The 12870-nt window shown below is 40.9% G+C and overlaps 1 protein-coding gene across 4 annotated transcripts in view; it reads right to left on the bottom strand.

Moving 5' to 3' along the window:
- REL (REL proto-oncogene, NF-kB subunit) overlaps positions 1-11247 on the bottom strand; it is a 40922-nt gene extending 29675 nt beyond the window's left edge. For 2 of the 4 annotated variants that reach the window (XM_041755796.1, XM_041755795.1), the window contains exons 1-3: positions 9902-9948; positions 787-929; positions 140-288 (exon numbers count right to left, since the gene is read on the bottom strand). In XM_041755796.1, the coding sequence (XP_041611730.1) occupies positions 140-288; positions 787-929; positions 9902-9923 (314 nt within the window). In that variant the 5' untranslated portion in view covers positions 9924-9948. Of the gene's footprint in view, positions 1-139; positions 289-786; positions 930-9021; positions 9127-9901; positions 9949-10657 lie in introns of those variants that run through there. The other 2 variants (XM_041755797.1, XM_041755798.1) reach the window with 2 other exon arrangements.
- Positions 11248-12870: the final 1623 nt, after the last annotated feature.

Below are 12870 nucleotides of genomic sequence, written 5' to 3'. Positions count from 1 at the left end.
CAAATTTAGGTGTACAATACAGTAAATAGAAGAATGAGAAATTACTTTATCCGGCTAAGAAATAACAGATGTACATGAAAGGAAAGGGAGCATCCTCTGCTTATCTTATTCCTCAAGATGCCTGTGACTATGTACTTACAACAAGGGTCTGCGTTCTTGTCCAAATTCTGCTTCATAGTAGCCATCTCTGCAGTCTTTTCCTACTAAATCATGAGGATGAGGTTTATATGGGTCGTTCTTTGTTACTAATGTAATTCTCACTTTTCCCTTTCCGTAATAGTTCATAATCTGAAAAAGGGGGAAATTAAATATATGATCCATAAATTGATCTCATTTTAAGAACTGACCTACCAAATGGGGTTCAATTTATATCACATGGTTAGCACTAGATAAATAAAGTCCAACTGACTAGCAAATGCAGTTTGGATGAAAATTTCCAGAGAATACCAGAAGGGAAGAATTTACTTCACAGTTCTTTGGCATATTATTTTCTGCACTAATTTCAAGTGATCATATATCATTTGATTCTGCTTATTTTCCTTTTAAAATGTTATACCAAAATATTATCATGGAGCATGAGAAAATACTTGGATGTTGGGCCACTGAATGCCATGCTCTTATATTCACTGTCATACCATAAATATCCCTTGACAGTATATATTTAAGCCAGTATATATTTAAGTGGAAATGACAGCACACTGAAGAAACTGAACCTTTAGTGTAATTGCTATAGATAAAATATTAAGCAATTAAGAGTTAGATACAAACAGGAGAACGGTCTATTACCTGGATAGATGGGTATGTTCGGTTGTTGTCTGTGCTGTGCTCCCCTGGAATGCTCCCTGCTGATCGCCCTTCACACTTGTATCTAAAACGCATGCCCCTCTGCCTGGGCTGTTCAATTATCTCTATACATGGGTTATACCCACCTGAAAATTTAAGAAAGGGTGAGGAAGAGATTAGGATAGCATTTTTGTTTTTTGTTTCTTTTTTTTGCAAAATAGCAGACTAAAAAATTTTCCCTCCCAATATTAAGTAATAAGGTTGAAATGTAATTACCCAAGATTGAGTGGTAAAGGCACTTCTTCTCCCATTCATATTGAGCTCCTGTACAGTGTTAACACAAGTCACTCAAATCATATTTATTGGTTAGCACTTTATCATTTAATATCCATAGCTAATGCCAGTATGAAGTTCTGAGATACCCACTTCTTACATTAGACCAAGTGAAAGGATTTCCCTCAAGATTCCCCCCGAAGGGTCAAGAAGATAGTCTTCAGAAGTACAATATCCTACTCCAAAAGTGAGTTGATCTGCTTGATTTTACATTAAACTTTTAATAGTGGACTAAAAGATTGCTAATTGAAAATGAAAATGCATTTAAATCCTTGCAGAAGGATATTTTTTTGTATCTCCACTGGAATCTTAAAGGATTGATAAATAGTACATCAAAACAAGTTCCAGAAGTCTTCATTTTAAGCTCAACAGAATTTTCAATCAGTTCCATCTAAATCTTTACTAAAGCAGAAGACACAACAGAGGAAAAGAAATTACTTACTTTCTAATGACAAATGTTAATTCCAAATATGCAACTTTAGAATGAACTGACCTATACAACATGGATGAATCCTATATGTTATATACCTGAAATTAATGTAACATTGTGTCAACTATACTCCAATTTATTTTTAATCTTTTTTTAAAAAAGATTTTATTTATTTATTCATGAGAGACAGAGACAGGCAGAGACACAGGCAGAGGGAGAAGCGGGCTCCATGCAGGGAGCCTGATATAGGACTTGATCCAGGCATTCCAGGATCACACCCTGAGCTGAAGGCAGATGCCCAACTGCTGAGCCACCCAGGTGTCCCTATACTCCAATTTAAAAAAAGTTATGCTGACTGAAAGAAGCTATTCCAAAAAGAGCACATCTTGTAAGCACATTTATATAAAACTCTAGAATACGTAAACTAATCTATAATCAAAAAAAGCAGATCACTGATTGCCTAAGAACAGGGGTGTGGAATGGATGGGGAAACTCAGGGGATGGTGGATATGTTAATTATCTTGATTGTGATGATGATTTTAAGGTTGCATTCATATGTCAAAAGTTATAAAATTGCAAACTTTAAACATGTGCAATTTATTATATATTATTTATATGTCAATGAAGTGGTCTAAAGCACATGCATCTTTACCCCTTATTATCCATACTGTTGAAATGACAAGTTCAGTGAAGACATTCAAGGGTGCTTACAAGTAGCGTACTTGGCAACCTGTCTTTAAGGGGTGTGAAGATGTCTCCCATTAAAAAAAAAAAAAAAAAAAAAACCACCATTTCCCTCCATTGCTTTAGTGATTTCTAAATTCCCACAATTAGATAATCCATTTCTTTGACTAAAGACTTATCCTGTGTTAGAATGCAAGCAAATCTTTAGAAAGTCTAACACAATGGGTCTTATTGGTACAGTGTGAGGAAGGGGACTTTTGAGTCCTACTTAGCCATATCTTAATAATGAGGAGCCTGGAAATGTTACCTTCTAAGTCTCCTATTCGAAAAAATGGGAATAATAATAACAGCACCTACTTCATAGGGGCTGTTGTGAGGATTCGAGGTAGTGTGTGTTCAGTTCTTATCAAGTATCATGCCTATTAGGAACTCAGTAAATGTTGTCTATTATTATTTCAGATGCTTTCTTGAAAATTTAAAGCGATACCACGAAGGTGTAACAACAACTGGTACTTTCAAGAATGTTACAGGCACACAACATAAATTATTAGAATACAGAAGAGTCCAACAGAACAAAATTTTGTTTATGCTAACAAAATTGTGCATAAATGATAGAGCAAAAGAGTCAGGTGTGCCTGTATCAAAGGAAAAAGAGTCAATGAAGCAAAAAGATGCAGAAGAGAAGAGGGAATTCTAAGGAAGGGAACAGTGCGTCCAAAGATGTGGCAGCACAGAAGAGGGAGAGTTTAAATGACCAAAGAAGCCACAGCGCAAGTGGAGTACACTTCCCCCTTAGAACCCAAAGCCAGAGTACATATCTACAAATCTGTACAGAGTACATTAGGGATCTGGATTTCATTCCATGAGTGACTAAGAGTCAATGAATGGCTTCACGTAGGGGAATCATACAATTAGACTGACATTTTAGAATAAGAATTCTAGTGGCAGTGGACAGATGGAAAAGAAAGGAGGAAGTATGATGATGGCTTTAGAGGCTGTTACATACAGTCCTGTGGGCAATGATGAGGGCATGTCCGACATATAGTGTGATAACAGGAATGAAGGATTATTTAAATAAAATTGGCAGTTCCTGGTGACAGACTGAACATTAGGGTTAGGAGCAAGTAAAGAATCACTGAGGCTGCACAGTTCCTACTTTGGGTTACTGAGTCAAGTTACTGCTACCTTTAATTTTATTCTGTTTGGTTCAGACTCCTCCTGTTTGATTTTACTACCTATTTGTTTATACAAAAGACAGAGAGTCAGGGAAAACTGACTTTCACCTTATGACGTTCACAATACTTAATTCAATTTTACTGAAATATGTAAGGCGCACGAGTGTTTTGAAATAACATATTTATATCCTTGTATATTTTGAATAACTCAAATTCACATTTCAGTGTGAATTCGAATATTTCACATCCTTATATATCGTTGCAGGCGTATTTAAAAGAAAGTAATTTTCTTCTCAATAGTTTGAAACACTCAACAGCATTTTTAAAGTAATAAATAATTTATGTGGTTGAACTAAAGGTCAAATAAATCCCTGCCCACTACTTATTTAAAGTCTTGGTGGGAAGTTGATAGAGAATTACATCATTAAGGATAAGTGGCTGGGATCCCTGGGTGGCGCAGTGGTTTGGCGCCTGCCTTTGGCCCAGGGCGCGATCCTGGAGACCCGGGATCGAATCCCACATCAGGCTCCCAGTGCATGGAGCCTGCTTCTCCCTCTACCTATGTCTCTGCCTCTCACTCTTTCTCTCTCTGTGACTATCATAAATAAATTTAAAAAATTAAAAAAAAAAAAATTAAAAAAAAAAAAAAAGGATAAGTGGCTAACTTTGGGGGGAAGAGTGAATAAAAGTGCAGGCTCATAGTGATTTTTCAAATATTTCATTGGCTACACAATCCCTCCTTAAACTACAAAGTGTTTGTGAAAAAGGTCTATAGATAAGAGAACAGAAAAGCAGTTGCTGAAAGATAAAACAATTTTTAAAGATGTAAAGTTATAAAAATGACAAATATTAGTTACTATATAGCATCTAGTACTTAAAAACCTTTGAAATCTATTCTTCCTATTGTACAGCTCTTTACTGGTAAAAAGTCTCATTATCAACCAAGTGATATTTTCTTGTAATGTTTCACATTCCCCCAAATGGAAATACTCTCCCCCTCCTCTAAGTTATCATAGTATTTTGTTTATGTCAATTATTCCAAATCACTATAATTTAGGGAAGACTCACTGTTTCATTTCTTCTTTAAAAAGCTATTTGTTTTCTTTTCAAACTACTTTGAAGGCAGGAATTAGGACTTATCATCAGTGCCTTGCAGTAAATATCTGTAAATGTCTTGGGGGTAAATAACTGAAAATCTAAAAATCTTTTTGTTTATGTAAGTTATACAAGCATTAAAGTATTGTATTAATGATCAATCTGATTTTCCTTATTAGGGTCCACTACTATAGAAAAAAAAAGTGCTTTACACTTTTCCAATCTTCATACCTACTTATAGTCTAATTTATCTGTATTTATGATTTAAAAATACTTCCCAGCTATAAATCATTTATATCCTGCATCAGTACAATGTACCAGTTACTTCCTCTCTCAGCACTGTGTTTTAAAGTGCCAATCTTCCTGAAGATAAGAGTGCTGAACACTTGTCTTGTACAGAGTGGAGGAAGGTAAAATGTAAATCAGGGAAGTGTAGAGAAAGTATGTACTCTTAACTAAGATTATCTCAGATCTCTACAGTTTTGAAAAGTACTGAAATTTCTTCAAAGTGGTTCTAAGCAAGTTGATTACTGTGCTTTTTTCTTTAACCAATACCATGCAAGCTGGGATTGACCCATATATTTTTAACAATATTGTAAAATGCTAATACAGATCAAAATAACATTTCAAATACAGCCAAAATGTTTGCAAGATATATTTATGTTTTTATTTGCACTTAAAAAAAAGCTATTTGAGTTTTTAAGATTAAAAAATTACACTGAAATAAAATTTTAAAATGGAACCTCAATTGTCAGAAATAAACACATTAATTAAGACCTTATGGCTAGTACTGGGAACCAGTATTAATTGTTCAGTAAAAAGTTAATTACAGTAATTATAACATTGCTTTAAAGTACTTTTACATCCTCTCAACTTTAATCTTCAAAAAACAGAACAGGAATTATTATACCTTTTTATAGATGATAAAGTTCAAAATTATAAAGTTATAAGAAAAAGAAATTATGAATGACATTAGCAAATATGATAGCTGGGATCCCAATGGATCAAAAAAATTTTTTTTAAAAAAAGCATAAAAACGGCTGGAGGTAAAGTCACAAGAACTGATTACAGCAAATAACCGAAAATAAATACAACTTAGTTTAAGAAGATAATGAGTATTTAGAGCCAATGAAATCTCTGGAACAGAGTTCATAGTGAGAGTATATACCAGAATCACTCTGGAAGCTTTTTCAAAAAACATACATGCCCTGATCCCACCTGTGATCTGCTGAATAGATACAGAAATCTTTAAAGCCCCAACATATTTCTGAAAAAGCCTTTCAAGCAATTCTAACACACTCCTAATTAAGAACCATCGCCCTAAAACACAAAGAAGCAGAAACAATGCACATATCCAGAGAAACCAATCCAAAAATTCATTACAAGTATGGCCTGGGTGACAAACCAGCCAGAGGAAATCTGATTTTTTTTTTCTTTAATTCTGATGACTTTAACTCTTCTTTCTCTCCCACTCTAAAAAGCTTAGCCAAATACAAGCAAGGGAAAAAGGCAGGAAGATAGGGATAGCCTTCAATCACACTGGTCTATTTTAAAGGTAAATTTTTGCAAAATTACTATTTTAATTATCATTAGTAACATTTCTTACAATACGGCAAGCAAATGATAATACAGTAAAGTGTCAACACCACAGTTGAGAATAACTCACTGCAGAATGCATCTCTCTCTCAGAAGTACCAGAGAATACATTAAGAGCAAAAGGAGCAAACGGAGCTAACAATATACACTTTTCTAAGTATCACCTTCACTCACTTTGGGGAAGAAATAATATCTATTTGTCATTCCTCAAACGTAGGAACCCAACTGAATCATGGTGATAAGCTTCCTTACCTTAAACACACTTTTTCCATTTCTTACTAATTATTAAATTTAGAGTTACCTTTTCTCACATAGAATAGCATTTAATTAAAAGGGGCGATGAAAATTTAAGCCTATTCCCACATGACAGAAAAAAGACTAACACAGAAGGTGCAAAAGAAGTCAAATGAAGGAAAAGTTATATCAAATAAGCAAAAGGACATATAGCCTATCTACTAAGAAATTTTTTATTTACCTTCTTTTCAGAATGTTTACTATCATTTAAGTGGACAAAGAAGAAAAAATACAGTCTCCAAACATCACTGTCAAATTCTTTTCCACTAGTTAAAAAATACAGAAAACCATTTCAAATTGTTTAAAAGTAAATGGACATTCACATATATTCTTGAAAGACTGTTTTTTTTTTTTTTTTGGTCTAGCATCTGTTCTAGTCTATTATAAGTTTTCAAGGTTTCACAGAATTCTAGAATGTCTAGATACCCAAACAATAATGAGTGCCAACTATCTCTAGTAGCTCCTGTTTCCTAGGGGTCTGAGGCTCCAAACAGCTCCACTACATAAGAAAACTAACATTAACCGGCATGAATTGTCTCTGTTGTTCCTCAAAACAAGATGCTACGGTAGTTATTCCCATTTTTAAATCACAGAGTGGCAGAACTAGAATAAAACCAGGTTTGTTATGGGCTAAAGTCCGCATTTATTCCAATACCTGAGGCTGACTCTCAAATAAGTCTTAAGAATCCAAGTTAGGGAATTTTCAGATGAATATTTGATATACACAGCGTAAGGTAAATAAAAGATGTAAGAGTTTGACAACAGAAGATTCTGCTAGACATTCCGTTCTGGTGGGGGGAGAAGGAATCTTGAAAAAAATTTCAACTTCCAGGATGAAAAAGTAGAGAAATAATTTTAAAATCTGTCCCAGATTACTCAGGTATTTAACCAACTTAAAAATAAATGACAGTATCAACTCATCTGTTCTGATTAAGACTGCCAGATTACAGGGTGCCTATTCAAAAATGAATTAAAGAAATTTTTTTTAGAGTAAGTATGTCCCATGCAAGTATTTGGGTCACGTGCCTACAGACCCAATCATATGCAGAGAACATGGAGGAGACAAGGCCAGAACACAAGGAAATTCTGAGCCTCTAACAGTGTATTTGGGAAAGACACTACACACACCCCAGATGATCCCAGTAATGATTCATCACGATTCCTCCCTAGCCATTTCACTCACTCATTCCCTTCACCCCATCATATATCACTTTAATTCTTTTACACAGGTAGCTGTTGTCTCCTACATTTTCACGTGCGGCATTTCAGAAAAAGCCCTCATGTTTATAGTGTGTCGTCTTCTACTTGAAAACAGTCATTTGCTTTAGTTGTCAATTCCTGCTTCCAACTCTATCGTTAAAGATTAAGCTCCATCATACCTACACTGATTTTTTTCCTCTTACTCAAGAGAAATACTTAAGTTCTCTTGAAATTCACACCACAGAGTTGGAAGTAGTGCGGTTTACAAAAACAATTTCTTCATGTACTTCCTATTATATGACAAAGCAGATCTATACTAAAGAAAATTGTGAATAAATATCAACTATCTAAATTTTAAAACATATTTTACCAAAGACAGTACTACTGATTAGTAAACAGAACTATGTGTGCCTAAGAACACTTTGCACTTTGTACTGGAACAAGGACGAGCTTTAATTCAGACATAAAATAGCTAATTTTACTTCCATTAAACAATACAGAATTATAAATATAAAAGAGTAATGACTGCCTACCCATACCCTACATGAGACAGGGAACATTTTTGTTAACAATACCTGTTCTAATTAATTGTGTCAAAAGACAGAAATCAAAGTGTTAAAAAAGAAAAAAAAAAAAAAAAAAAGCAGTAAAGAGAGCTTAATAGACCCCGGTCTGTGAAACCCTAAATAATTAATTTGATAATTTACCTAAACAAAATTTAGAATCATACTTACGTACATATGATATATACACACATATATATTAAATTTTCAGTTACTCATGATACTTAAATAATTTTGCTAATGAGACTCTGATCTGTTAACTTTTACATTCTACAGATAACATATTCAGCTACACATACCTATTTACATATGACATCCGGTAAGAAAAGAAGAAATGGTTTTAAGTGCCTGGTAATCAATAAAAATATTTTTTGAGGTTTTAATACTACCTTACTACAAGTAATCTAAGCTAGGCAACGATAACTAATTAAGCAAAGTTTTTTTCCTATTACTCTTTCGGTTCAACTACTGTTTCAAAACAGGAAAAGAATTTATAATTTACTGATGAGTCTTTTTCTCTAAGGCCTTTACAAGTGATTAAAAACAATACACCCAGACTCCTTTTTTAAAATTTCTTTGGCAGTTTTCATACAACTGAATTACAATTTAAATAACTTGTCATATTAAATACTCCCATTTTATTTTTTTTTTTTATTTATTTTTTTTTTTAAATACTCCCATTTTAATGCAACTCCAGAAAAGGAAAGAAAAAACCAAGATAATGATCCTACGACTTTTCATTCCTTTAAATTCTTTCCCCTTCAATTTAGGAAATCAGTCCTCACAATAGCACAAAATACAGTGCCATTCAACAAATTTAAATTTTATCACATTGCTGAATGATGGGGGCGGGGGGGGGGGGTCTTACCTTACCCTCTATGTAAATGGTTCTTTTAAAAGAATCACAAGTATTACACTCGTGCCACATATTAACGAAGTTTGGTTAACTTGCCAGCAGTCAGACCTTTTCTTTTCTTTCTTTTTTTTTTTTTTTTTTTTACTTATAATGCTCACCGTTCTCTCATACAAAAAAAAAAAAAAAAAAAAAAATCTCGGTCAACCAATAAATCAGCCAAATATCTCAGATCATCTTTGCCCTCTTCACCCTCTTCATCTCAACGTGCTTTTAAATGATAAATTGACAAAATTATCTGAAAGTTTGGGGTCACTGAAGTGGGTAAAGAGAAAGTTGAAATATTTTAAACTTGTATTCTCACATAAAAACCACAGACAAACCGAAATCAAATGTCATGTGAACCACCCCAATTTCCTTTTCGGCCTGCAGCAGCAGCTAATGGCATTGTTCTCAATCTTCTTCTTCTTTTTTTTTTTTTTTCTACTTCCTCTTCTCCTCCAGACACCAGCCTCCGAGGGTCACTAAGCCAGGGTCTTGGGAGGGCGCGGAGGGAGCATAAACAAGCCCCCCCCCCCCTTCAGCCTCCTGGCCCAGCGCTGAGCTCTACTCTAAGGCCTCCCTGCTCGAAACCGTCCCATGAACCTTGCCAGAATCCTCTCCAAGGCCACCTCGAGCAGAGCCCGCTGGATTTACTTCCCTTTAGGTTACAGGCAGATCTAAACCCCGGCTGCATATCATATAATAATAATAATAATAATAACAACAACAACAACAGGAGGCTCCCTCCTCTGCCCTCCAACCTGTCCTTTCTGGGTAAACTCGTCGTCCACTCCCCCTGCCCCCAAAGCAAGAGATCTACGCATCTATCTATAAACGGAAAATAAATTGTTACCTGAGTGATGCAAAGTTTTCATTGCTAACTCCTATTCGAAAGCCCGGATATTCTAACACTCCCCTGCCTTCCAACGAAGAAATTAAAAAAAAAAAAAAAAAAAGATAACGTCTCCGTAAACCAGAAAGTACCCGCTTTAAAGTGGAAATCATCCACTCGGTTGAAGCAACCTTGAGGACCGGGTAGGGCACCCCCGGGGGGGGGGGCTCCTAACCGAGCCACTCGGTGCCACTCGGTGCCACTGTCAGCACATCAGCGATCATCGGCCGGCACTTGATGAAATTGAAAAGAAAAGAAAAGAAAAGAAAAGAAAAGAAAAGAAAAGAAAAGAAAAGAAAAGAAAAGAAAAGAAAAGAGAAAAGAAAAAGGAAAAGAGAATAGAAAGAAAAGAAAGAAAAAGGAAAAGAAAAAAAAAGAAAAGAAGAAATAGAAGAAAAGGTAGAGCACTCCCTCCTGAGGTCTTCACTCCTGTTCTAAGACCTAAAGCCTGACCAATTCAAATAAAAATCCATTTTGCAATACGTGACCTCTCGGTCCTCCCGACGTGAGGTTCCCGGTAACTGCTCTGACCCTGAACCCTCAGGGCGCCGGGACGTATCCTAACGGCTCGGGTCACGGCCCGGGGCTTGCACTTCGCACGCAAACCCGCCGCCCTCCCGAGGCCGAGGCCACCCAAGGGCAAGGGCGCGCGTCCGCCCCGGGACCCCCGCGCCCCCCGCCGCCCCGCAAGCTCGGACCCGCGCCGCGGACACTCACCCGAGGCCATGGCTCCGCTCGCCGCGCCGCCCGCTCCAAGCGTCCAGACCCGAGGCCGCACGAGCAGCCCGCGTCGGTCCGGCGGCCGAGGGACTCTGCCGGCGGGCCCCCCGGTGCCCCTGACCACCCCCGGGCCTCCTCCTCCTTCCCGCCCTCCTCGGGGCTTTGCGGCTCACACCCTCCCACCCCCTGAGCGCTCGCGTCCGGGATCGCCGGCTGCGCCCGTCCGGCGTGCGGGAGCCAGGCGCAGGGGGCGGAGCGCCGCGACAGCCGAGCGCCCGCCGCGGCCCGGAGGCTGAGGCCGCCCGGCGGGAGGGGAATTTCCCGCGACTGACGTAGGCCCCCCCGGCCCCCCCGCCGCGCGCACGCCCCGCCCCCTCCGCGCGCCCCGCCACGCCCCCTGCGGCCCGGGGGGCTCCGCGACTGGGTCGGGGCCGCGGGGGGAGGCGGGAGCTTCGGGAGCGCGGGGGACGCTGGGAGCCGCGCGGTGACGGTCCCGAGCGTGCGAAAGCCGCCGGCTGCGGAGAAATCCCCCTCCTCCGGGTGGTTCGGAGGCGCGTGGCTTAAAGTTCAGGAGCGGGCGGGAGGGTGCGCTGACGTGCCGGGGGGCCGGCCGCTGGGAGCGCTGGGGGCGGGCCGGGCGGCGGGGGGGGCGGGCCGGGGCTTTCAGTGGGTGGTTCCCCCCTTCCCAATTTCGTACATGCAAATCTCCGCCCCCGCGCCGGCGCGGACGTCCCGGTGAGCCCGGGCGGGGAAGTGCGGAAGCCGCGGCGTCGCCTCTGTTCTTCTGTGATGCGCAGATTTGCATCTGGGGACCCCCGCCGCCGGATCGCCCCCCGCCCCCATTCTGCCGCCGCCGGCGGAGGTTGTGTCCGCTTCACCTGCGGCAGCTCTTGAGGCTCTGGAAGAGCCGCCCTGCGAGTTGGGCGCCTCGTACGCGCTGTGCTTGGTGAAGGAGACGCCGTCCGGGATCTGACGGATAGACTCCCACGGGGGAGGGGGAGGGGGATAGACTCCCACGGGGAAGGGGGAGGGGGAGGGGGATAGACTCCCACGGGGAAGGGGGAGGGGATAGACTCCCACGGGGAAGGGGGGGGGGGAGGGGGATAGACTCCCACGGGGAAGGAGGAAGGGGATAGACTCCCACGGGGAAGGGGGGGTGGGGAGGGGGATAGACTCCCACGGGGGAGGGGGAGGGGGATAGACTCCCACGGGGGAGGGGGAGGGGGATAGACTCCCACGGGGGAGGGGGAGGGGGATAGACTCCCACGGGGAAGGGGGAGGGGGAGGGGGATAGACTCCCACGGGGAAGGGGGAGGGGATAGACTCCCACGGGGAAGGGGGAGGGGGAGGGGGATAGACTCCCACGGGGAAGGGGGAAGGGGATAGACTCCCACGGGGAAGGGGGGGTGGGGAGGGGGATAGACTCCCACGGGGAAGGGGGGGTGGGGAGGGGGATAGACTCCCACGGGGAAGGGGGGAGGGGGATAGATTCCCACGGGGGAGGGGGAGGGCGATAGATTCCCACGGGGAAGGGGGTGGGGAGGGGGATAGACTCCCACGGGGAAGGGGGTGGGGAGGGGGATAGACTCCCACGGGGAAAGGGGTCGGCAGGGGGACGAAAGTCGAGTGTGCTGAGGGCATCCGTGATAACTTCGTTACACCTCCTGTGTGTCCAGCTACCTCATGTTTAGACGTGTTATTCCGATTTTATAGATGATGTAATAGGGGTTCAGAGAAGTTAAGTAATCCGTCAGAGGAAAAAAAAAAAAGGTAATATTTCAGAGAAGTGAAATTCTAGCAAAAAAAAAAAAAATAGAAAGAAAAGCACAGTTTAAATCCATGTTCTCTCCACTCTGCCTTGCTGCCCAGAACAAGTGTGGAGAGGGAGTGCGGATCGCCAGCCGGCTGTACAAGTGCAGAAACTGGAGGACCCAGTTCGGGGAAATTCTAAAAAAAACAAACAAAAACCTCCTAATATAAAAACCCTCCACGAAACGTGGAAAACACTGAGACCGTGTTATCGAATGAGCATCGAAACATGCCAGTGATGCACTGACGAGATTGTAAAAAACCAAAACGAAACAAGTCTCATTTGTTTAGGGAGCCAGGCAGATAAAATCCATGACGGCACCTGCTGTCTTTATCCAAAAGAAAAAATAACACGAAGTTACATCTGGGAGCCAAAAGCTGAGGTTTAAATTCCCATGAAG

The sequence above is a fragment of the Vulpes lagopus genome, chromosome 5, assembly GCF_018345385.1.
Source record: "Vulpes lagopus strain Blue_001 chromosome 5, ASM1834538v1, whole genome shotgun sequence".
In the NCBI taxonomy this organism is placed as follows: domain Eukaryota; kingdom Metazoa; phylum Chordata; class Mammalia; order Carnivora; family Canidae; genus Vulpes; species Vulpes lagopus.
The sequence above is the reverse complement of the archived record's forward strand: the minus strand, read 5'-3'. Positions and strand labels throughout refer to the sequence as shown.